General features: G+C 36.3%; 3 protein-coding genes across 3 annotated transcripts in view; 2 read left to right on the top strand and 1 right to left on the bottom strand.

The window, feature by feature from the left end:
• LOC127411960 (inositol polyphosphate-5-phosphatase A-like) overlaps positions 1 to 5149 on the top strand; it is a 229095-nt gene extending 223946 nt beyond the window's left edge. Inside the window, exons 15-16 of the mRNA XM_051647929.1 lie at positions 2878 to 2962; positions 3072 to 5149. Of these exons, the coding sequence (XP_051503889.1) occupies positions 2878 to 2958 (81 nt within the window). The 3' untranslated portion in view covers positions 2959 to 2962; positions 3072 to 5149. The remainder of the gene's footprint in view (positions 1 to 2877; positions 2963 to 3071) is intronic.
• The window catches only part of LOC127411940 (serum response factor-like), an 896621-nt gene that overhangs the window by 600788 nt on the left and 270621 nt on the right, over positions 1 to 25212 (top strand). The gene's annotated exons all lie outside the window — the stretch shown is intronic.
• On the bottom strand, positions 5280 to 10940 carry LOC127411980 (homeobox protein Nkx-6.2-like). Its single transcript, XM_051647983.1, has 3 exons — positions 7333 to 10940; positions 6907 to 7079; positions 5280 to 6360 (listed from the first exon to the last, which is right to left on the bottom strand). Exons 1-3 carry the CDS (start codon positions 7739 to 7741, stop codon positions 6103 to 6105), a joined length of 840 nt encoding a protein of 279 aa, XP_051503943.1. The 5' UTR covers positions 7742 to 10940; the 3' UTR covers positions 5280 to 6102.

Consider the following 25212-nt stretch of genomic DNA (forward strand, 5'->3'; position numbering starts at 1 on the left):
TAAAGTTAAAATAAAATATTTAGTATAAATGTATTTGTTCAAATGTAATGTTGCCAACATTATTGTATAAAGTCATTCTAATTGCGACCTTAAATGGTTTTGTTTAATAGGCTAGTCGAATTAACTCCTGCTGTGCTCAGAATCTGCAGACATCTTTTGCATTTGCGGGTCAATTTTGACCGGGTGGATATCAAGCTTATAAATCATTTATAACACAATGGTTTTCATCTAAAACTATATTGTAAGTCATTAATAGGTTCTTAACTGTTCATCCATGTAAAAAGATTGATATCTTTGGCATGCTAACTAACAAATATAAAAGTTATTAATTAATTTGCCATTTTATTTTATTTTGGAAATAATAAAATGTAGATATTCTTTGACATTTCAAAATATACATTAACTACAGCAAACCCAGTGTGATACATGTGAAGACATCTTTTTTATCAACATTTCTGTGAACTTTAATCTAAATATAACATAATATACAATTGATATTATCATCTAATGTGAGAATTACTAGTAATTTTAATGAATTTCCTATTACTCATAACTGCTCAATACATCTTGGTGGTCAAAAGTTATGAAACCAAAATATTCTTTTTCAACTAAACAGAGTATATAACATTAATACATCTTTATTATGTTTTTAGACATGTCATGTTATGAATCTCTCACACCACCACACGTTTAGAAAATATTCTTTATTTTTAAAGCAGGTAACATTGCAGGAAAAATGTTCACAATTTCATGAAATTAGCCTTATGTATTTCAGCCTACAATCAATCAATGCAAACACAAATCCAGCCTGTAGCCTTACTTTGCCATCCTGTACTGTTAAAAATAATAATAATTCAGGCAACCTAAAAATGTGTTTCATATGGTAATATCAAAATTAACTCAAAGTCAGAAATATTATTTAATACCACTGAATCAACCCGACATTTAAGGGTCAGATCAGGTAGAAAAAAAGACTTTATTTGCAACAAGTGCACATTTTCACTTTGTATACTGTGGACTGCACTCAGAACGTTCAGTGAAAAATGCTGAAGAATAGTGTTATACTTAATCGCAAAGTATACTTCGGTTTTGACGCGAATGCATGATGTATGCATACAATCGAACGCTCAGTCCACTCCATTTGACTGTGCACGCTTACAGTATACAGTTGATGCATGTGCACTACGACTGAAATGTGACGCTGAACTTTCTCTTCAGGAGTTAAGACCCATAAAAGATATTTTTACAGTCTTTCAATCTGGAATTATACAAATGCAGGTGATGTTTCCACCTTCGTCTCGTGTTCACTTGCGTTTACTCTCATCAGAGTGAGAAATACGATGACATTTATGTTGTAGGCTTACATCTTGATTTTTAGGCATTTTCAGCATTGCTATTTATGCTCATTTACAGGTTCATAATTTTATTTTGGGGGTCTAGTAGAATAGGTTTACATGCTTACATGTTCAAAAAACACATTTTTCTCATACTGTACATTGCTGTAGCTCTCTTTTCACCCTCTGTCTGAAACGCTCCTGTCTCTTTAAAGCCCCCCTTTCAGAAAAGCCCAGTCTGCTCTGATTGGTCAACCACTTAGAGCGTGTGTAGGGAACCTAACCAGCCTTGCCATAGGAAGTAGCCCTTAGGCAGGCATTATGCAGATGTGTTACATAGTGATGTGGCTATGTCACAGCAATGGCTGGACTGCAAACCAGGTGTTTCCAGCGGTTCAGGAGCAGTGTGTTCTGTGGGAGAGAATAACTCCCTTTGGGGTGGACTTTGTGCTTTGTAACTTTGTAGACCTTTTACATGCACAAACAGCTCTATTACACACTTAAGGAAAGGTAAAATCCCAAAAAGCATAATAGGGCCTCTTTAAGTCATCTTGAGCCCCCATTGTTGAGAACCAATGGTTTAACCTCCTGAGACCCGAGTGTGACTGCTGTGTGCATTTTCCACTTCCCTTTTTGATTTGTAACTAGTAGCACCTAATAAACATGCAAAAAATAAAATAAAATAAAAAAATTCTAGAGCAAATAGTTTTCCTAAAAATGTATGTCCTCATATGTGGACAGTGAAACTAAGTTGTGACGTTTTAAATAATATCAAGCTATAGAAAGTCAGATTTTTTTCATCAAATTGTTTATGTTTGCAGGAGTGTTGATTATTCATGTTACAGACATTACATCAGAAATTAGCATAATTAATTCAGATTCAAAGTAATGTCCAGCATCATCCAATCACTGTCAACCATGTTAAAATAAAATTTTGCATTACAAAATTCTGAATAATAACAAAGATAACAAAATTAAACAACAAAATGTATATTAAAATGAAGATAAATGTCCCACAGATGTGTTAAAGTTATTCAAAATAACTAACATGTTTTTTCTACTTTTGAGGAAATGTGGTGCCAGTGTACACGTATGTGGACATCATGTTTATCAGGGCGCTGACGAGCGATAAATGAACGGATTTCTTAAAGCGGTGTATCAAATGAAACTAGAGACTCTACTCTTTACAACCAAACAGGTTTCAATGAAAAACCTTAACGAGATTTCTTACCAGAGGCACTTTTGTTGGCGCTGCACATGTAGAAGTGCTTCAAGGAAATCAACATCATGTTGTTGTGTCGCGTGACTCGGTGCGCCAGAAGTTTAACCCTTAAATGACAGTCTAGAGACTTGTGAACAGTATTCAGTCAGTTTAAAATAATTTAAAATATGTGTTGCATATAGCAAAGCCCAAATACAACGTCCACACATGTGGACGTGGGGTCACACGAGGTTAAATCATTCTTAATCAGGTCTCAGTTTAAGCTGTTGAAGTATTTGGTGTTAAAATATTTGCTATTGTTTGTCTGTATTTTGTTCGCAGCCGGTCTACCTGTTCTTTCGGTTAATCACAGGGGCTGGTAAACCTCATGCACATAAGCACAACTGTTGTGTCGTGCAGTGATCTGGTAAATATCTACTTTTTCTATTATTCTGCTCTCCTTATCATAATTAATATTGCATAAAAGGCTTCCAAAAGTTCTGAGTTCTCATGAACTTTGTGTGTTGATTGACCAGGGAGATGTTGCCAAAGGCTGGAGAAGATTTCATGAAAAGCGCCCCTGTGAGAAACGGTTGAATGGACAAACGAACACACACACAACATACACAGATACACAAACACACAGAAGAGCCTGTAGAGACTTCAGCAGGACTGACCGGTCGCATTTGTCGCAGTGCATGCTGTCACATCCATAGAAACGACAGATTGACTCATCATGAACGCTTTAAGGGTTGAATTCATGGACATTCACAGAACACACTCACACGTGTTCTGCATCGCTGCATTCCCTCGAAACGCCGTGAGACATTCTCACACGTCTTTGCCTTGTTTCCAAAACTCTAACAGACATGAAAAACACTCTACAGATTTTAAAAAGCATACTTTTAAGTTTTAGATACACCTCTCTACATATGACAACTTCTTCCATATATGTAAGATGTTTTAAAAAGTGCAATGCAAACAATGTTGCTGTATATCTCTATTATTAGGATTATTTGTACATTGGACTATGACATAGAGGTGTGTTGAGTTTAGTGCTGTTTTCTAGACTTCCTCTGTTAGAATAGATTCTAGTTTTCTTCGAAACATTTGTATGATTTTCTTTTTCTTTTGGTTTGTTTTTATTTGATTTGTTGCCGACTTGTGTCGTTACACCCTGCCATGCCTCGTGCAGCCTCTCATTTTATATACTGTACTTTTTAAAGAGATAATTCATACCAAAATGATGCTGACATGTGGATACAAAAGGCTTCTTGAGTGTAAGTCAGCTGAAATGTTTGAATAGTTATGAACAACCAGATAAAACCACATTATCATTTTTTAACAGATGCCATTTCAGCCAGTATGATTTATATATATAATATATATCGTTTTTTCCCCCTTTAAGCAGTGCCATAAGCCGTGCAATTATATAAGATAGTTTCCTATAGAAGTCTTGCCACTTTTCTTACTCTAACTTATTTCTGTGTAATAATGTTATGCTTCTGAATGTGGTAATTTAGATAGGCTTGGGTATCTGAAAATAGCCGTATTCTTTTTCTTTCTTTGTGTTTTATTTGATTGTTTTTGTGCCATGGTGCCAACTGTTGAACACACAGTCAAATGTAGAGTTTGAGTTTATCCTAACTATGTGCAGGCAAACTTTAACGGGAAAAATACTCTAAAATTAAGGGCCAGGAAGAATATCTTCAATTTACAGTGTCCATTTTACACAGGTTACCCATTAATATGATGGATTACTATAGTAGTAACTGTAAGCACATGATGAGTACATGTTTTTAGCATCACTTATGTAATTGCACTGTAACATGAACACTGTAAAGTAAGATGTTACCATTTCTGATGAATTCCTTGAGCTTCAGTGCTGTTTAAATGTTTCCTACTATTGATTTCATTCATTACACTATAGAGAATCCATTCAATTGATCCTTGATTTTTTCTAAATCACCATCAGCGGGAACGATTTTGTGTCACCTTGACAGTGATTTGGTTAGATAAAAGGTCAGGTGATAAAATTCACTCTTCCTTAAGCAGATAGAGATGAGACCTCATGGATGGCAAGACCTGTAACCCCATGAGACACAGTCAAACAAGCTTTGGCGTTTAGATATTTTACATCATTATAGGTGATGATGCCTAGGTTAAGATGTTTTTTTTTTTATTATTATTACAGTCATTATTATTTATAATGATATTGTTCTTAAAATGTATTTATATTGTTACCTTATTGATGAAATGTTATTATAAAATAATTATAATTTGTTATGGCCAGCTCCAGGAAGTCCTGCTTAAAATGTCTCAGGAGAAAATCTCATGACAGTTCCAATAAATGTATCAGAAAACATTTATTAAACATGAATCTGTATAACCCCGACAGACCGCATGTTTATGGCCTGTCGGAATATAAAACTGCGGTTTTATTTGTGAGTTTGCATGTGAGGAAAAATACATGCAGGGCAAAATAAATAACAATAAAAATTCAGTTTTTAGAGTTTGACATCGTAAAGCCGCCAAACAACTCCGTGTTTAAATAGCTTGTTTAGATGGAGAAATATAAGTTGAAATCAAATCAATAAAGGCCTAAAATAATAGACAGAGGTCATTAGACATTCATAAAGTTCATTTTCTTGGAAATAAAATCCCTTCTACAAAATGTACCGATATTGTGATATTCCGCTTTTGAAGGCGAAATGTCTTCACATCTTTCGATTAAACGAGAGTGTATGTATGCTATATTTACTGTATATTAACTTAAAAAAAATACTAGCAATTATAATGAATTATTAGTATCATTAGTGTGTTGTAATTGTTAATAATAATGCGCAGATTAAACATTCAAACTTTTACGCGGCCTAAAAGCGCATTGCAAATAAATTCAACTTAAACATTTTTTTTTTTAATAAAATTAGAAATACTTCGTTTTAAACAGCAATAAATAAACACATGACTCATGAAAGGACCAAGACATATTTAAAACATTGGCTTGTTAAATAATTTATTTTTAATACAAAGTTTTTTTGTTTTTTTCTTCCTTCAGCACGGAAGCATTAATATTCTCTTCGTCTGATATTTCTCATCCATATTTGTTTATTTTTCGTGTTGTGAGGTAAAACATAAAGTCCTTCCATTGAAAGTATAAGCGGCCAAAAGGGACATTGTTAAAACAAATTCTATTCACATCATTTACAACACCGACTTTATACACATGTGTACCTGTTTCCCAAATTAAAACTGTCAAACTGTTAGGCGTCGCTATGCTTCTGCGACTGAACCAAAAATCATCTTCAGTTGACCTGTGATGATGATGATGATGATGATGAAGATGAGGGGGAGTTGGCACGTCTCCGTGATGCTTTAATAACATAATTTACTCAATAAAAAAAAATATATACATCTCACATACACTTCTAACTGTACAGTTGCATTCAGAGTCTCTCCGTGTGATCAGTGTGTTTATACCCTGGTTAATTCTGCCTCATTTCTCCAGAAGATCCTGAGGCTGATGATGATGATGATGATGATGATGATGATGAAGAGTGCTCAGTATCAACACAAAGTGTCCGAGCTGTTGCTACAGGGGCTGATGAGGGACAGGTTACTCGCCTTGTGCTTTTTTAACAGTCTTGAGATTTTCTCGTCGTCGGAGTTCGGGTCCAGAGGTTTGTTGTATTCATCATCATCATCATCCTCGTTTTCCGAACTCTCCTTCATCTTCTCCGTCTCTGAATCGTGTTTCTTTTTGGCTGTGGCCATTTCAGCCGCGTGTCTCTTCCGCCATTTGGTTCTTCTGTTCTGAAACCACACCTGAAGAGAGGGGGGACATGCTTAATTATCCTGTCTTCAATGAACTGAACTTTAATTTAACAGACCAAAATGAACTGAAACTGAAATGTAAGCGAGAAGCGGTAAAATATGAAATAACTTCATGTTGACTGGACAGTTGCTTTAATGTGCGGCCTAACTGTGTGCAATGCCATTAATTAAATTAATACTGTCAGCAAAATAAATAAATAAGTGCCCCATTCTTTTTTATTATTATTATTATTATTATTTTTAATTTATTTATTTTTTATTCCAAAGTAAAAAAAAAAAAAAAAAAAATGTTTCAGTACATTTTTATATTTTCGTATTTCAATTTCGAAACGAATTTGAATGTAGTAATCCTTACGAAAAAAAAAAAAACTTTAATATTTAAAATTGTATTAATTTAATTACGTTAAAAATCACACAATTAAATTTGATGGATGCGTCATCCTTATGGATGTGTAATTGTCTCACATTTACGGTGTACATTTTTAAAAAGGTCCTAAATTACATGGATTAATATAAACAGTTTAAAGTATTATTTACCTTGACTTGACTTTCAGTCATTCCCAGGGAATATGCCAGTCGAGCTCTCTCCGGACCCGCCAGATATTTGGTCTGTTCGAACGTTTTTTCCAGGGCGAAAATCTGCTGTCCTGAAAAAGTTGGTCTGGAATGTTTCTTCTTGCCATCTTTGTCCAGCATCATGTTTACTTGAGCTGAAGAAAATAAGAGACGGTCAGCCAAATAAACTCAACAACACAAAAAGAGACATTACAGCTGTATTATTTTTCGACTGTTGGCATATGCCACATAATCCGACAAACAGCATATTAAAGTGTAATTGAGCAAACAACATTGGCAGACAAAACTTGTTCACTTTCCCAAAGTTGCAGAGCCTTTTTTTAAAGCATCAGATTCAACATACTGACTAAGCTGCTTCTAGAAATCATTTAGACCACCAAAACTCACCCGGACAGGGCACACGCGGGTCTCTCCACGGCGAACCCTGCATCACTCCCGGCCAAAAAATGGGCGCCCTCCCGGGCAACTCCGTCAAGGGTTTGGGATATCGGGACACGGGGTTAAAGTACATCCCGGCCGATGTGGCCAACCCGTTGATCCTGGGAAAGCCCGTGAGAAACTGTCCAGCTGCGGTGATGGGTCTCCCCAATATATCGCTTATTCCATGTGGCGTCCCCAACGGGATCTGGGAGTTCAGATTGGTCAGAGAAGGAGCCTTGAACCCCGCGTGATTCTGCAGGGTGTACGGGAATAAAGAGGTCTTCATCTCGGCCATGTTGTGCAGTGCAGCCAGTGGAGTACTGCCCAGGACGAAAGCACTCTGCCTGTTAGGATCCATCTGCCCGACAGCTAACATTGGTGCGCATGAAGCACAGGATAAACCGCGATGAAAGAAATAACAAAATATGCATGCAAAGGAGAAGAGTGCACCTTACGCAAAGTTTAGTGTCCACAACTTGACAACTTATCCAAGGGAACGAAATCAGAGCAATGTTGAAACTTGAAAAGTTTTATAAGTACAAAAGTGTCCGGGAGATTCACAAGCGTCCTGAATCCAGCCGCCGGCCGTAGGGAGATCTCACGCCCGCTGTGAGCGCTTCGATAGCCCGCATGTGACTCGCCGATGCGCGGTGAATGGACTGTCGCTGTGATGTGCGCGCAGCGGGATGAGCTGATAAACGCGCCGCCACCTGCGAACGCGTATCACCCATTGGAAGACGCTAAGTGACGCCGCTCTGTGATTGGAGGATGCGCAGCGTCACATTTGCATGCGCGTCTCTGGGACAAAAGCCGCACTCCATCAAGCGCTTTAATGACGCGTCGCACTGTAGAAATCATTGTTTCAAGATTTGACAAAATAGACACGTTTACTTTATGAGCCATTACCGCTGACAGAGTAAGTACTTTAACCTCCACACAACTGTGCTGTATGACCATTTCATTGTCGTTTAATGATAGTGAAGCGGAGAACACCGCACGATATTTTTTAGCGGTCCTTTATTTATTTATTTATTTTTTTTAATTTATTTTTTAGTTTCATTTAGAACAACTAGGCTATATAAAACTTGGATTTTTTATAGCTTCTTACATACGACAAAATACGGAAATTATTTGTTGGCTTCGTCTATTCAATGATAAGTTATTATAGAACTTCAATTTCGCTTAGAACAACTATTTAACAGCTTGTACAGCAAGTGCGCGAAAACGCGATTTATCGCGATTTTATGCGGCAAAATGCGCAAGATATTTGTAGGCTAAGCGTCGTCTTTTTTATGTAACTCCTGCAGGTTATTATAACGTATAACTTCATTAAAGGTGTAAATGAGCATGCATTTACATCAGAGTGAAACCAGGTTCGGTCAGTTGCTATTTATAACACCTGTTATTATCATCATCACGAGACCTGTAGTATTTAATCTCTTACTGGGCTGTTATTAAAATAACCCGAAAAACGTAACGCCTAACTGCATAGTAAAATGCATAGTATGTGTATCCCATTGGTTTTGGTAAGTCCATTTTTATTAGGCTACAATATATAAAAAAATAAAATAAAAAAAATTCCCAGAGTGTATCTTTAATATGCAGATGTATTATGTCGGCAACAGTGTATATGATCTAATACTCTCCAGTTCATTAGTGTCATTGATGCTGATCATATCTAACACACTGTTGAGGCGACACGCATTACATTACAGACATTTCACCTTTCTTAATAACGACCCTTATTTGTCTAACATGCAACGAATGGCCACACTTTACATCACAGTGTTTTTGTGGTATTTTTATTAATAAGTAGTCTAATGCGTGATGCAAAAAAATATAAATGAATAACATTGCTATTGTAATAAGTTATATTTAGAATGCATGACTCCTAATGCACATTTTTATACGTGCAATCCTCAATGTTCAGGCATTATGTCTGATTTTCTGTGCTTATATTCTATGTGAATTGTAAGCGCAGAGACACAGATCATCTATTTAAGTGCAGCATTCATGTTTTATGGAGCTGTGAGAATGGACGAGTGAATTATGACCATGGTGGAATTTAAATGGATTCAACATTATTTAGACCTTCATCAAAACGACAAGAAAGCAAAAATGTGCGCGCGCTGTTTGAAATAATGACTTTACACCTTTTTTTTTACCATTATAATAATACGGGTCTCGAATCATGTATTTTTCATTTATACTGAAACAACACAAAAGATGAATTACTGATAATTAGACTTAGTTTATACATTAATTTATTGACATTTTATTTTATTATATTGCCCAAGCCTAATAGCCTTATACTGTGCAATATGTTAATAAACATATCTACTTTTCAATTTTATATTTTTATTTTACTGTTCATCTGTATTTCACGTGCACTTTATCATTCTAACCTTATTCTAGCTCATCTGGACTGTAATATAAATCATAATTAGCATCATGGCAGGAATAGCTGCTCATCTTCACTCAGTGTTTTAGTGCAATAAAGTCACTTCAACCTGACAGAACTTAAACTCAGTTATTATTATTATTATTATTATTATTTCTATTTTTGTATAGCTTATTTGTATAAAGGTTCTCATGACTTTAAATCAATTTGTTGTACGCAATCCTATCGTGCAAATAAATAAATAAATGTCTTGATTATATTATATTTAGCAAATGTACATTTATAGATACACTACATTTGTTTTTGATGAATGCAACTGAAGCCAACATGTAAAACAGTGTCAATATGAACAAATATAAGCACGCTCTGACTTGTATGAACACATATTTTAATATCAGATAAAGTTGAAAGCTAAACAATAAACTCTCTGTTTCTCTCGTGGAACACTTCACATGTAATAAAACATCAGTGTGTGTGGTTCCGATTAATTAAAAATGGAATTTTATCGTTGAAAACGACCGACTTTTTTTTATTTTATTGGAAGAACTGATTTTATTATTTTATCAACATTCTCTCTCGATAGTTTTTATAAGTAGCCTATACCCTATATTAGCTAAAACGAATAGTTTTGACCTAATATACGTTAATAATAATAATAATAATAATAATAATAATAATAATAATAATAATCAGGGTTGCTGGTTTTATTGGTGTTGGTTCTTTATTAATGAACATATCTGAATTTTTTAAAGATTCCCTTAAAGTAATTGCAGGCTTGCTATGAACTACAGTAATGTTTAAAGTTTGACGAGTTTATTTAAATAATAAAAAAGTAAAAAGCATGTTAATTAATTCTAGGAAAGCTGGTTTATTGCGAGACTTCTCCAGTTATTTAGAGGATTACAGAGACATCTTCTGGCCATACTGTGTTAATAGTTCTTGTGACAGATATACTGACTCCTCATCATATAATGCAAATGTACAGTAATGTCAGAAAATAACATGTTGTCTTGAGACTATTTAATTAAACACAGTAAAGTGCTTAAATATCATATTGCCATGTAGTCAGGACAACACTGATAATACATGCCATGGAGTATCATGACTCTTACTTACAATTTGAAACTATAAAAAAGTCCATTATATAAATTTGCATATTTATAACTTTGATAAAACAGAGTCAAATAAACAAATAATTTCAATTTTGTGTTAAGACTGTCATTTCAACCACAACGAGCAATTTTGCCCCAATTAAGTTTTTTTTTTAATTTATTTATTTTTTAATTTAGTGTCAGTGAACAATCGAGGTTCATGCCACTTGTAAACACATTTTTTTATTTATTTATTTAATTTCCAATCAAGCTGTAACTATGAAAAAAGTGAGAAAATATTATTTTATTGTATTTAAAATGCATAAAATGCTATATATATATATATATATATATATATATATATATATATATATATATATATATATATATATATATAATTTCCACTATATAATGTTATCAAACAGGTACGTACTTTTAGATGTCATAAATAAACAAATAAATAAATAAATAAATGAACTACAGAAAGTGAAAAGCAGCGACCAGACAAACTCAACTCTTCAAATGAACTTGACTGAGACAATACCGCCCCCGTGTGGCTGAGATCTGTATTACATTTTTAAATATTTCTTGTATGAATCTAAGCACTGTACAATATTCTTTCGTGAATATCTAATTCAAGATAAATACACACTGAGCATGTTCATTTCTGAGAGACACGTTAGTGTTTGTCAATGATAAATAAACACACTCTTAAAGGCACAGTTCACCCAAAAACGAAAATTCTGACATTTACTTATCCTCATGTTGTTCTAAACCCATATGACCCACTTTCATCTGTGGAACACAAAAGGAGAAGAGAAGTGTGCTGTAATGGATCAGTCATCGACACACACTTAATGATTCAATACACTGTTAACTAGATAAAGCTCTATTGAGCGTGCACAGATGATTTTGAACCTGCATTCACACATCTGCTAACACTGTATAATGCTCATCATCTCATGTGCATTCAAACTTTTGCAAAGTACCATTGTATTACTATGTTCTTGAATATGTTACCATGGTAATACCATGGGTTATGGAGATGTCTGTACCATGAAGGTACCATAGTATTCATTGAAGTAGTACATGATGACTATGGTAATCATTGTGTTTATCAAAGTGCATCTTGTACCATCACTGTACATTTTATTATTATTTTTTTTTCCCTAAGAGTATGTGAACATATGAATCAAAGTTTCATGACATTTCTAATGATTTGTGTGTACATTTAATCTGTTAACCATTAATGATTTTATAAACTTTGTTAAAGATGTATTATAGAAGTTAGGATACAATTTTACCACATTCTCTACTCTCTTCTCTTTCTGTGATGTTCTGAGCACTTGAAACCTTAAAAACTGTTAAGAGCATCTAGAATCGTCAAGTGTGTTGCTATTTCATTTGACACCATGCATAATTCATGCACGCACCACAGCTTCAGTGTGGCATGAGTGCTTTGCAGTGTTTCTATTTATGTCATATTTACCATACATAACCCTAGTTATAGGGATGTTCCATTAACGTTTTATTTACAACATTTGTTCCAAACCTTAAAGTAACGTTAGCCAAAGTTGCTGGAATGTTGCTTTGTATGACCTACTCTCGGCAGTCATGCATATACAAGCCAGTTACTGAAAATGCACGTTAGATTTTCACAAATCACAAGGCCTAATTAATGCACGGGCTAACCGGGGCAAAACCCCAGGAGTCTCTCAGGTTGAGTGGCAGGGGCGAGTCCAGGATGTTTTTGCCAGGGTGGCATACAGTAAGGTGTGTGTGGGGAGGCGGGGGGGCGGCAATGCGGAACGCTGTGTCCTACCAGACATGGGTGGAACGTTGTTATGGACCATGTGCAACACAGACAGGTTAATCCATTGCACACTGTCTCCAGGACGCAAGCGGTGTCTGAGTTGTGGTGGAGAATGGGGTGGCAAAGCTCATTTTTAGGGTGGCAGCTGCCACCCCGTGCCACCCTTCTCGCCCCACCCCAGCTGAGGGGGAAACTATGACGTATTCTAACGTCAAACGACAAGCGGTAACAGACAATATGTTGCAACATTATGTTTTCCCTGACAACAAATCTGTTGGTCCAAATTGTAGCCAGGATGGCAGAGAAGGATATAGCTCATTGGTGGAACGACCTTCCCAGCACCATCTGTGCAGAAGACTCTCTTTTTTGACACAGTTTTTCCATAAGCACTTGACCATAGTCTCATAATAAAAAAAAATAGAAAACTTTATATATATATGATATTCTTGTTGCACTCTATCTCTGTATAGAGTCTGGATACTATTTTTCTGATGCTAGTGAAACTTGTAATGCAGCACTTTTCATACTGATGTCTCCTTAAGATGAGGTATTCTTCTTCATTTGTAAGTTGCTTTGGATAAAAGCATCTGCCAAACGAATTAATGTAAATATAGCTGCAGGCAGAGCTCCAAAAAGGGGCGGGAGCTCCAAACTGCCAGCAAAGATATAGGGAGCCCCTGTGTATGGAAGTAACGCCCCCTTTTGGAGTTGACCCAACCCCCTTTTGGAGTAACCACGCCCTCTTTTAGAGAGTACACCCCCATTTGGAGATCTCCGGACTGCAGCTACACTTACTTGGAATGGCAGGGAAAGATTTATTAATATTAATAAACCATAACCGGATTCAGGGGCGTAGGAACGATCTGAAAACTGGGGGGACACATTCTAACACATTCTCATCAGCCTCTCTTCACAATACGACAGTTTATTAAAAAAAATGATTTTTTATTAGAATATGTTTTATGTTTTTAAGAATATGTGATATAATTTGAAAGAAAATATATAACTGAACGTTTAGGAAACGTCAGCATTTTTATGATATAACTTTAATAATTAGAACTAAGGGACCTGGGTATCTCAGCGAGTATTGACGCTGACTATCACACCTGGAGTTGCAAGTTTGAATCCAGGTCGTGCTGAGTGACTCCAGCCAGGTCTCCCAAGCAACCAAATTGGCCTGGTTGCTAGGGCAGGTAGAGTCACATGGGGTAACCTCCTTGTGGTCGCTATAATGTGGTTCTCGCTCTTGGTGGGGTGCGTGGTGAGTTGTGCGTGGATGCCATGGAGAATAGCGTGAAGCCTCCACACGTGCTACATCTCCGCGGTAACGCGCTCCACAAGTCACGTGATAAGATGCACGGATTGACGGTCTCAGACGCGGAGGCAACTGAGATTCGTCCTCCGCCACCCGGATTGAGGCGAGTCACTACGCCACCACGAGGACTTATAGCGCATTGGGAATTGGGCATTCCAAATTGGGAAAAAAACAAACAAACAAACAAAAAAAAAAAAAACAGTTCAAGTTAGCTAATTTTGCCACAAAGTTCTTGGTAACTTCTGTGAATAAAACTAAATATAAATTTCAAGTATGTCATACTTGTTATTTTTAACTTACAGTACATATTTAATTTAGGAGCAATCGATTACTCTTTATTTATTTATTTATTTATTTATTTTTGTGGGTTAGAGTACTTGACTACAAAATTACTCAAAAATTCCCATCTGTAATTATAACTGAATTATAACTTTGTAATTAAGCATAAAAACCACATTAACAAGATCAGCAAGACTTTATTTGTTAACCAGCATCACCAGATAAAGCATACAGGATGACCAGCTTTATCACCAGCACCAAACCAGAACTAACCAGCATAAACCCACCTAGACCAGCATGTTAACGGCATGCTGGTTAAAGCTGTAACTCTTGTAATCTCAGAACACCAGTGTTATTATTCTAACACAATGGAGAGGGTTTCTAGTGAGAAAGCCAGAGCTTCTGTTGAGCGAATAGAGAAAATTTACAGCCCTGTGTCTGGATCGCAACAGGTTTGCCAGCAGCTGCAAAAACATTTATTTTATTTTTTATGCCTGGCTCATCTCAACAGTTTACAGTAGTGAACACACGGCTCTAGGGGAATCACCTCTGACATATAGAGGTTCTGTGAAGCCCGTCTGCCAAGATAAAGAGAGATCTTTAGACATCAAACAGGCGTTATTTTACCCTGATACCCCTGGAGAGGGTTGTGATGGACGCTGCGGCCCTGTTATTGGTTTCTGTTTAGGCATGTTGAATCCCACGTCCCAACCCTGTAGGTAAAACAGAAGCAGGTAGAGAGTAAACAGATATGACATTCTCAGAGAAATACACTCTAAACACCAGCTTTGGATCAGGCAATTGATCAGTGTAGGACTCATCACTCTGACACAGCTGAAAGTGTATTTTATTGTGTATTTATTTTCATTCACGAAAAACGTTACCTGATTTTTGAGAATAGTGCACACTGGAAAATAAAATCATTTACTGGGGGGTCCAGGTGTCAACCCTGTAATCCCGCAAAAACTTTACAGGTCAAATACTACACAATTTTAACAGAAGGGTGAATGTAAGTGCTTCACATTTCTGCCTTTAAACCCTCCAAAAATTGGCCTTTCATTGTAAGTGTCTCACTGGAACACAGATTTGTGCTTTATTAAAAAAAGAAGGGATGGAAATTAATTTTTCTGGTATAAAGGGACTTTATGTATTTCCCTCTCTGATGCATGTCAGGAAATAATCCTAATAAAGAAAAACTCAAGAGAAGTCCTTCTTGTCTTTTCCCAAGAGAAGAACGTTTATTTTACGGCCGGGAGCAAAGGTTCCCCCTGAGCAGAGAAAATCTTTATATCATCAAGTCAAGAATCTTTGCACATCTAGCAGTTTTAAGAATTAACTCTGATTGGTTACATTTCTGTAAACAAACAACACACCTTGAATGGAACGAGAAGACATTGACCCTATAGTTGTGATAATATCTGAGGGTAACCGTCTACTTTATGCTACATTTATCCTCCTGAGACTTGAGCGTGACTGCTGTGTGCATTTTCCATTCCCCATTTTCATTTGTAACTAGTAGCACCTAATAAACATGCAAAAAATTTTTTTTCGAAAGCAAATAGTTTTCTTAAACATGTATGTCCTCATATGTGGACAACAAGACTAAGTTGTGAAATTTTAAATGATATCAAGCCATAGAAAGTCAGATTTTTTTCATCAAATAGTTTATGATGTTTCCAGGAGTGTTGATTATTCATGTTACAGACATTACATCAGAAATGATCATAATTAATTCTGATTCAAAGTAATGTCCAGCATCATCCAATCACTGTCAATCATGTTAAAATAAAATGATACATTATAAATTCTGAATCTATGTACTGATTATCATTGTCACATGTCTGTCAAACATGTTGAGTGATCCAAACATCATCTGCAGCCTGAAACTGAACTTTTGATCAGATTTTTAGGAGTGAATGCACTTAACTGCATAGAGAGATATAGGATGCTCCCTTGCACCCTATTTAGTGCATTACTTAACCTCCAGTGTGCTGTCTGTCTGCACTGGTCTCAGAACAGTTTGAAATGCACCTTATTTTCATCCTAACTCCATATAAAGCCTCTGAAAGCAACTTTTTTTTTTTTCTCAATGTGAAAATACACAGTAAATATAGGATTTCTAATGAAAACCTTGTGCTATTGTCCACTACAGTGTACATTGTGTTTATCAATGTGGCATTTCGCAATAAATCGTTCAAATGTTTAAAATGTCATATCGGATGAAAATAGAGACTCTAATCTTTTGATTCAAACAGGTTTCAATGTGAAAACGTAATTAGGTTTCTGACCAGATGTAGTTTTGTTGGCGTTTCTCCCAAAGACAAACTCCGCTGTGATCGGCGTTATGTTGTTTTGTCACATGACTCTGTATGTCGAAAATGTAATGCTTTACTGACAGCACAGAGGCTCCTGAACTGAGATCTGCTGGTTTAAATTAATTTAAGTTATGCATTGCGTATAGGGAAACCAAAATACAACATCCACACATGTGGACGTGGGGTCGCACAAGGTTAAAGCTGAAGTAACTTTTTCAGTTTTAAAATATTTTCTTCTATCCTAGCCTAATGTGCAGAGACAACTATAAGTACGCCTTTCATAGGTTAATTTTCTCGAGACTGTGTCTCTGCGGCGCTATGAAAATTTCTCTGTTTGTTTTGAGTGACCCGCTTAGGCCTACCCCAACAACATTACCGAACCAATGGCGTGAGTTGGGGGCGGGACTATCCGGCTGTTTGTACAATGGCAGACGAGGGACATATTCGGAAAGCTGTTTTGAAGACATTGTTTATTTTTGCTGTTCTGTTCAGTGGCACTAGTGTCGAAGGAATTACATCAGCTTTAATGTGCATGAAACGGAAACAATATTTTAAATATTAGAGTTGTTAGAAGAAGATTAAATATACACTCCATTGTACTTTTATTACTTGTGTAATTTATCCTTCATAATAACTGTGCATTTTAATACCGACTTATTTAATAATACCTAGAACAAAAATGTGTCTTTAAGATAGCGATTTTGCTGATTAATACCAGCTGTGTTTAAATGCATGACCTCATCATGATTGTCTCAATGTTCAGTGGATCAACACCCTTGCCAGTGCCCTAATTCATGTTCACGACATAGGGAACTAGGGAGTGAGATGAGACGCACCCATTATGAATGAGATTGCCAACGGATAACTATCTGTAGGTACTGGAAAGCTTGTTGGATTTATCATGTTAACTCTTTGTATACACAAAATGCTTTTAGCAACATTCTCAAATCATGCTGGATAACATGATCCTAAGGTTGGTGGTGTTCATGCCAGCTTGAGCGCAATTTTTCAATTCAACTTTTTCATTGCTTTGCTGATGATAATCTTTTAAAGTAAAAAAGGAGTGCAAAATAAAAGCATTATCACTATGGTCGCAGACTTTTGTACCCCAGAGTATATATGGTATTATAATTCCTCTAGGACAGATTTGAACATAGCACAACTGATATCTCTTGATATAACATACTGCTTTCAATGCAGAGCGTATAACTCCAGAAAACTTTCACTTGGATTCAAAACATTTACTGTATATATTCTGTTCAATCCCTGAGCTTCGGTAAACCCACACATACAATGTAAATAAATCTATAATTGAATCATATCTTCTCCGACCCATGTTGAATAATAAAGAACTCGCTTCTTAACAAGAACCATTTTCTGCTATACAAGGTTCTTGAGCTGACTTTTTTGGAGGTTAATAAAGTTCTTGATGTTCATTATACTGTAGGTTCTTTGTTTTTGGGTTCTTTAAAAACCTCTTCAACTCTGCGCATCCACTGGCAGGTCCAAAAGGGGGCGCTATGTTGAAAAACGTTTACACTTAAAATGTTTAAGTCTCCGAATACATAAGACAGGCATATGAGGTATCGTTTGAAAGTTTAGAATCTGAGCTTTTCAGAGATAACATCACTTCTGCATTAATGTTACATAAAATAACAAAATAAGGACTGTAAACATCAGCATCACAAATCAGTGCCACCTAGTGGTCATGTGGTAGAAATATGAATATAAAAGTCTTAAAAATCGCACTTAAATAGACAAGTTGTGTATCAAATGAAAGCTCTCATTCTTGGGAATGCGACTGAACAGATTGTTTTGTTACACCAATACCACAGTTTAAAAGATTTTCAAAATGAAACATGATATTTGTAAGACATCAGATACAAATGCACCATTAAATGCTGCTGTAAAACTTTATATCTGCTTTTAAAAAATGAGCAATTGTTTGTTTGGCTGAATAATCCAATGTTATATCTTAGATGTCCAGAACAAAATATGCCATCCAGCATGAAAAGCATGCAAAACAATTCATCTGAAATGTTACCGATTATTTATGAAGGATCTCAGCTTTCTAATGACACCTAGATTGAGCTTTTAGTCCACTCAGAAGCCGAGATATTCAATGAAACAATGAGGGTGGTGCTTGAACTGAAAAATAGACTGAATGTCTATGGACGAGCACGTCTGTGAGGGCTAAAATACATTAGAGCGCCACCTGCATTTCAGATCTGCATATTGTGATGTGAATGTGATAGAGAAATGATTTTTTCTAGTGCTTTCTGCCACCTAGTAGAATAAAATAAGACTTTTTGGAGGGAGACGGGGTGAACAGAACCAGAATTATATGCTTAATGTATGGGACTAATTTTTGGCAATTAGTCCACAGTATGTGTGAATGGAGAGCTTTTAAATTTGAGCGTGAACAATTGCAGGCGGCAACATAAACATGCACCAGAGTTTAAGAGGTTTAAATGTAAAATGTGTAAATTGCAACATTGAAATGCTTTCTCCAGTTTAATGTAACTATAAGTAAGCCATTGATAGACTGATTTCTCTTAAAAGTGTAAACACCAGTAATGAATTAATTAAACTGAAGTATTTGACATAAAACAATGATGTCATTATATTTAACATTTGTTAGAATAAAATATGCCCTCATGAAGGTACAAAATGCCCCTGATAAACTACAGAGGACAAATATTGCCCCTTACCGGAAAAGTTACACTGTGACACTTTCAAAACATTTCTCTGATTGTTTGAGATTTAACGGACTAGATCTGCTACACTGCTATGACCCGATAACAAGTCATAGAACCAATCATCTTAAGCTATGCTAGCTGATTGGTTTAACATGTCACATGTGAGTGAGCCGATTGGCTAACAGATAACAAGTCAAAGAACCTATCAGTGTGCGCCACATAGAGTCGCATGGCTGAACTTCAGTCATTTCTCAGTTGTTTCATTCAACTTTGTCTCAGATGTTTCTCCTAAAATCCCTTGAGAATAAAAATAGATCCAAATCAGTCATTTGTTGGCAAGAGTATAGAACTGTACATATTATTTAATTTGTCTGATAACAATAGAAGTCAGTGGGACATTCCAACTTACTAGAATCACGTTACTATACCTACATTTCAGCAAAATTATTTTTACGTGGCTCGTTGTTCGTACCGCAGCAGTTTCCTGGTGAAATGAACACTAGAGGCGCTATAACAACAACAATCTTTATTCACTTTTACACAAATCACGAGTTAAACGGCAGATTATCTTACTTTTCACATTGTTCCTTACACAATACTATCATATGACATCTAAACACTTTTACTATAGCACATGACTCATTTTAACCTTTGCATAACATTTGCATAACATCACCAAGTGTGATCAAATTGTGCGGTAGCTCAACTGATAGAGTCGCGAGTCCACATGTGAGCCCAAAGTGTCATAGAAGCACCACAAAATGACGTGGTTTGTTTTTCATCTTACGTTTGCTTTTTCGGACACTATCAGTTAGGTTTAGGTTCAAGGTTTAGGGTAGGGTCGGTTTTGTTGTTTTAAACCCATTTGAGCATTAAACTTAACGGTGCAGTATGTAAGATTCAGAAACCCTTGTTATTAATGACATCTGTGGCCGTTAAGTGAACTGCAGCCAGCTGCCTGTTGCTCGTGCTCGTGCACACACTCCATAGGGACGCGAGCGAGCATCGGCCAAAACAATGATGTAACATACAGGAGTTTGTGCAGGAGTCGGTGTTGTGCTGGGAGCCGGATTCCATCTCTAAGATAACATTACCTAGTGTTGTAGTTTGTTTTCGCTGTTGAAAAATCACATCCTTTGGATTTTCCCGGCAAAAGCGACCCGCTCCCTTTGCATGAAAATCAGTCTACAGGCTTTAATAGGCAACCTAGGAAGTTCGGGAAGGACTCATTTTTTAAGTTGCGTTACAAGCCGTTCACACATTGGCAAAAAAAAGGGCGAATATTACATAAAAATTGTTACATATTGCACCTTTAAAAACCTGATCTGTTCGGGAGAACATTTAACTCGCTTTTAGCGCCACACATTGGACATTTCACCTCAGAACTGCCACGATACGTGTGATGAACCGCATATTATCAGTTGGCAAAAATGTCCCCACAGTCATGTAATTTTCATGAGATCAGGCGGAGACATTCAGGGATATACATTTTTTATTTTCTCCTGGATTTGGAATGCCCAATTCCCAATGTGCTCTCAGTCCTCGTGGTGGCGTAGTGACTCGCCTCAATCTGGGCGGCGGAGGACGAATCTCAGTTGCCTCCGCATCTGAGACTGTCAATCCGAGCATCTTAACACGTGGCTTGTTGAGCGCGTTACCGTGGAAACGTAGTGCGTGTGGAGGCTTCACGGTATTCTCCGCAGCATCCACGCACAACTCATGACCATGAGGAGGTTACCCCATGTGACTCTACCCTCCCTAGCAACCAGGCCAATTTGGTTGCTTAGGAGACCTGGCTGGAGTCACTCAGCACGCCCTGGATTTGAACTTGTGACTCCAGAGGTGGTAGTCAGCGTCAATACTTGCTGAGCTACCCAGGCCCCCATTCAGGGATATCCTTAATTGGAAATGATTCATAAATAAAATATATATAGGCTATACTAAAAATGCAGAATGTTTTCTTTTAGTTAGTTGGTTTGGGTTAGAGTTAGTCTAGAGTAATTATAATCAGCTTCATAATCAGTAAAATAACTGAAGTCAGTTTATTAGTGTGTGGACAGTGTGTGGTCCTAAAAACCTCTTTTAGTCCTCTGAATTTAATCTCTGTCAACACAAAGACACTGTTTGTGAAAACTTGTAAAATGCCCAAAAGACGTTAGGATGCAGAATGTGTACTTGTGTTTTGGTTAACATTCATTCCCAGAGTAAACTGAGAATGTATGAAGTTGTGTTACTGGTGTCAGCATCATAATGGATGTAATGGATTCTGTGCTGCAGGTATCAATGGTAGACCCTGGTACTGTTCCTGAGGAACATTCTCAGACATTCACAGGTCAGTGTGATTGATGGTGCAAACATTAGATTCGATGTGAAGGCCGATTTTGGCTGGAACTGTTTTTGGAAAGTTTTTTGACAATGCTTAGATTTTCCTCACTTTCTGTTATTTTTAAGTGCAGTTTAGAAGTGCTGTTACTTCACAGGGCTTGACTTTACTTCACAAAATTGTAAAAGTAAACACATTAAAAGATTAAAAATAAGAGAATGTTGCTGAGTGACTCCAGTCAGGTCTCCTAAGCAACCAAATTGGCCCAGTTGCTAGGGAGGGTAGAGTCACATGGGGTAACCTCCTTGTGGTCGCTGATAGAGCAGGCTGCATATATGAAAATACACAGAAATATTAGTTCACACTTAAAAAAACTAAATATATAGTAAAAAAAAAAGAAAACTAAATATATCTTATAAAAAGTATATGTCAGAATTTTAAAGCTCTGATTGTTTTTGTGGTGTGCATGAATGTAATGTAATGGTGATTGAGAGATATTCCTCAAAAGCATGTTGTATCATATGTAATACATGGATTTCAAAGGGTTTTTTTCAATAATATAATATACAAAACTTGAACCAAGCACAAGTTGCTTATATTCAGCAAATACTCATTTCAAAATATCAGTAACAATACAATCATTACTGTCACTTTTACTTTATTAAAATAAGATGTTATTTATCCCAACATAAGAGTCACCTTTCACGTAAGTATGCCGCCGTTTTAAATAGATCGATATAAACATTGAAACCAATTTTTCACAAATAACCACTAGATGTGCCATAAACATATGAAACGTACATACCATAGGTTGTTCGGCTCGTCAGCTTGAACAGAGAATGAAACAGTCAAACGTTGTGTATCATATTTAATACACACGGCATTATAGGGTTAAAATGCTCACATTGGCCAGTCCAGGAAATGGCAATATTGTACCTTAAAGGAATATTCCGGATTCAATACAAGTTAAGCTCAGTCGGCAGCATTTATGGCATAATGCTGATTACCACAAAACAAATAATGTCAACTCGCCCTTTATATATTTAAAAAATAAATAAAATATATATATAAAGAATCGAGGTTACATTGAGACACTTACAATGTAAGTGAATAGGGTACATTTTTAGAAAGGTTTAAAGTCAGAAATGCGATTCTTATAATTATATAAAACAATCGTAGTACGTAAATGTAAACACTTCTAGCCCCTTAAACTTTATGGACCTGCCAGTGGAGGGCGGAGCCAAACTCATACGATAAGTTTGCGCTTACATTGTAAAAGTCCCCGGAAACATTAGTCACTCATACAGTATTTGGTATAATTTGAAAGCTTAGACTTTTGCATTTATGTTACATAAAATAACAAAATAAAGCCTAAAATCTTTTGCATCGCAAATAAGCACCAACTAGAGGTGATGATGTAAAAATATGTGTCTGAATATTTTTTTCACATGGCACTTAAATAGACAAGTCATATAGCAAATGAAAGCTCTCATTCTCAAGAATGTGACTGTACAGATTATTTTAGTTAGTTATCTGGATTATTTCCAGATTCAATTTGATTCTGATTCACAAGCTCTCGATTCGATTATAATTTTGGTATATAGGTATATGTGGCAGCGGGGGCGTGGTCAAGCATCTCTCCGGAGAGGGAGAAAGTGGTAAGGGCGCTTACACCTGAGCTAAATTATGTCTAACACCTGTCTCTAATTTCAGTGAGCACGGGGAGAGCGGCATAAAAGAGCCACACCACCAGCAGACGGGAGAGAGAGCCTGGGTCCCCAGAGTTATTACTGTGAAGCTGTTTTATTATTGTGACACTAAAGAGATCATATTGGGAAGCTGAGATCAGTGTGGTCATTAAAAAGCTTTACCTGTGAGTAGAGCAACCTGCCTCCCGTGTCCTCCTTAACGACTGTCCACTACAGCATATTTTGGTATATCCATTTAACTTAAATTTAAAGAAATAATTTCCCAGCTCATGCTGTTAATTATGAAGGGAACTTCTAAACTTCTTCGTAACCCTTCTAGGTACAATGTGAAAATATTAATTTGACAAATTATATTTTGTCAGTTTTCCATCATATTTATTTATTTATTTATTTTTGAAAAATGGTCAAATTCATTATATTCCATCAATACATGGAAAATGCATTTATTATTTTGCATATATATTTGTTGCATGTCTATTATTTACATGCATAAATTGTTCTATTTACAATGATTTACATTGATTCTCATAACACATGCTAAATCGGTACTGTCTCTTTAAATAGACAATGCCATCTGAGTAATAGGTGATTTTGTTCCTCATAAATTTTGTTGGTGAATTAATGTGCGGCAAATTTCACATGTATTCTCATTAAGTTTATTATTTAGTCATCATAGATAAACATCTGATAAACTGTGCACTGAAGTAAAATATGTTTATACAGTAGATGCGTGAGTAACGGCAGATGTTGACAGTTTGATTTAAACTGTGAACGTCACTTTATTAAGCAAAGTATCTGATTGTTGTTCACTGTTTAATGAAAAGCCAAGCGTGTAATGATGCAGTTGCTAATAATGTTACCTACCACCTGGTGAATAAGCAAATTTGTTTCTTGCATTTGGCGTATGCCAAGTGTTAATTCTGGACCATGTTTACATACATATAAAAAAATATTCACCCAAGTGTTGACAGGTAAGGCTCACTTTTCTTCTGTAAAAAAAACTCTGTTTCTCCGCTCCTTTTTCTTTTGAATGTCCGATTTTGGATTCATTTCTGTAGATACGGTACTGTGCAAAAGTCTTAGGCACATAATATGTTTCACAAAAACATTTATCTTAAGATAGTTATGTACATCTTCAGCTTTGGTGTGTCAATTGGAAATATACATTTTAGACTACAAACATTACTATTGTAAATAGAATAGAATAGATTAGACTAGAAGAACAGGGAGCCCTGCAACAGATGTCATGGCCCCCACAGATCCCCCACTGAACATCGTGTCAGTCTGAGATTACATAAAGAGACAGAAGCAATTGAGACAGACTAAATAGATAGAAGAACTGCGGTGAATTCTCCAAGAAGTTTGGAACATCATATCTGCCAACAACCAAGAAAAACTGTGTCCAGGTGTACCTAGGAGAATTGGTGCTGTTTTAAAGGCAAAGGTGGTCACACCGAATATTGATTTAGCTGTTTTATGTTAACTGGACTTTGTATGACATTAAGTGATAAATGAAAACTATTTATGTCATTATTTTTGAAGACATCCTCACTATACAACATTTTTCACAAGTGCCTAAAACCTTTGCACAGTACTGTACATTAACGGACTAAGCAATGAAAATCATGAAGTGTTCTCAGTTTGAACCGCGCGCCGCTGATGGACCAGACCACTTTCACTTTTGTTGAGGGGGGTGGGGGTCAATAACATGGGAGGAGCCAAGGCAGAATATAGGGGAACTTCCCATTTTTACAGGTGGAAAACAGACTCTTGTTACATTTTATCCCAACCAATTAGAGGTCGACTGATAGTGGATTTTACAAATAACGATAACTAAGTTGGGCAGTGCCTACCGATAACTGATTAATCAAACGAGAGTTTTAAAAATTGATACTGAATGAA

The sequence above is a fragment of the Myxocyprinus asiaticus genome, chromosome 21 (assembly GCF_019703515.2).
Source record: "Myxocyprinus asiaticus isolate MX2 ecotype Aquarium Trade chromosome 21, UBuf_Myxa_2, whole genome shotgun sequence".
Taxonomy (NCBI): domain Eukaryota; kingdom Metazoa; phylum Chordata; class Actinopteri; order Cypriniformes; family Catostomidae; genus Myxocyprinus; species Myxocyprinus asiaticus.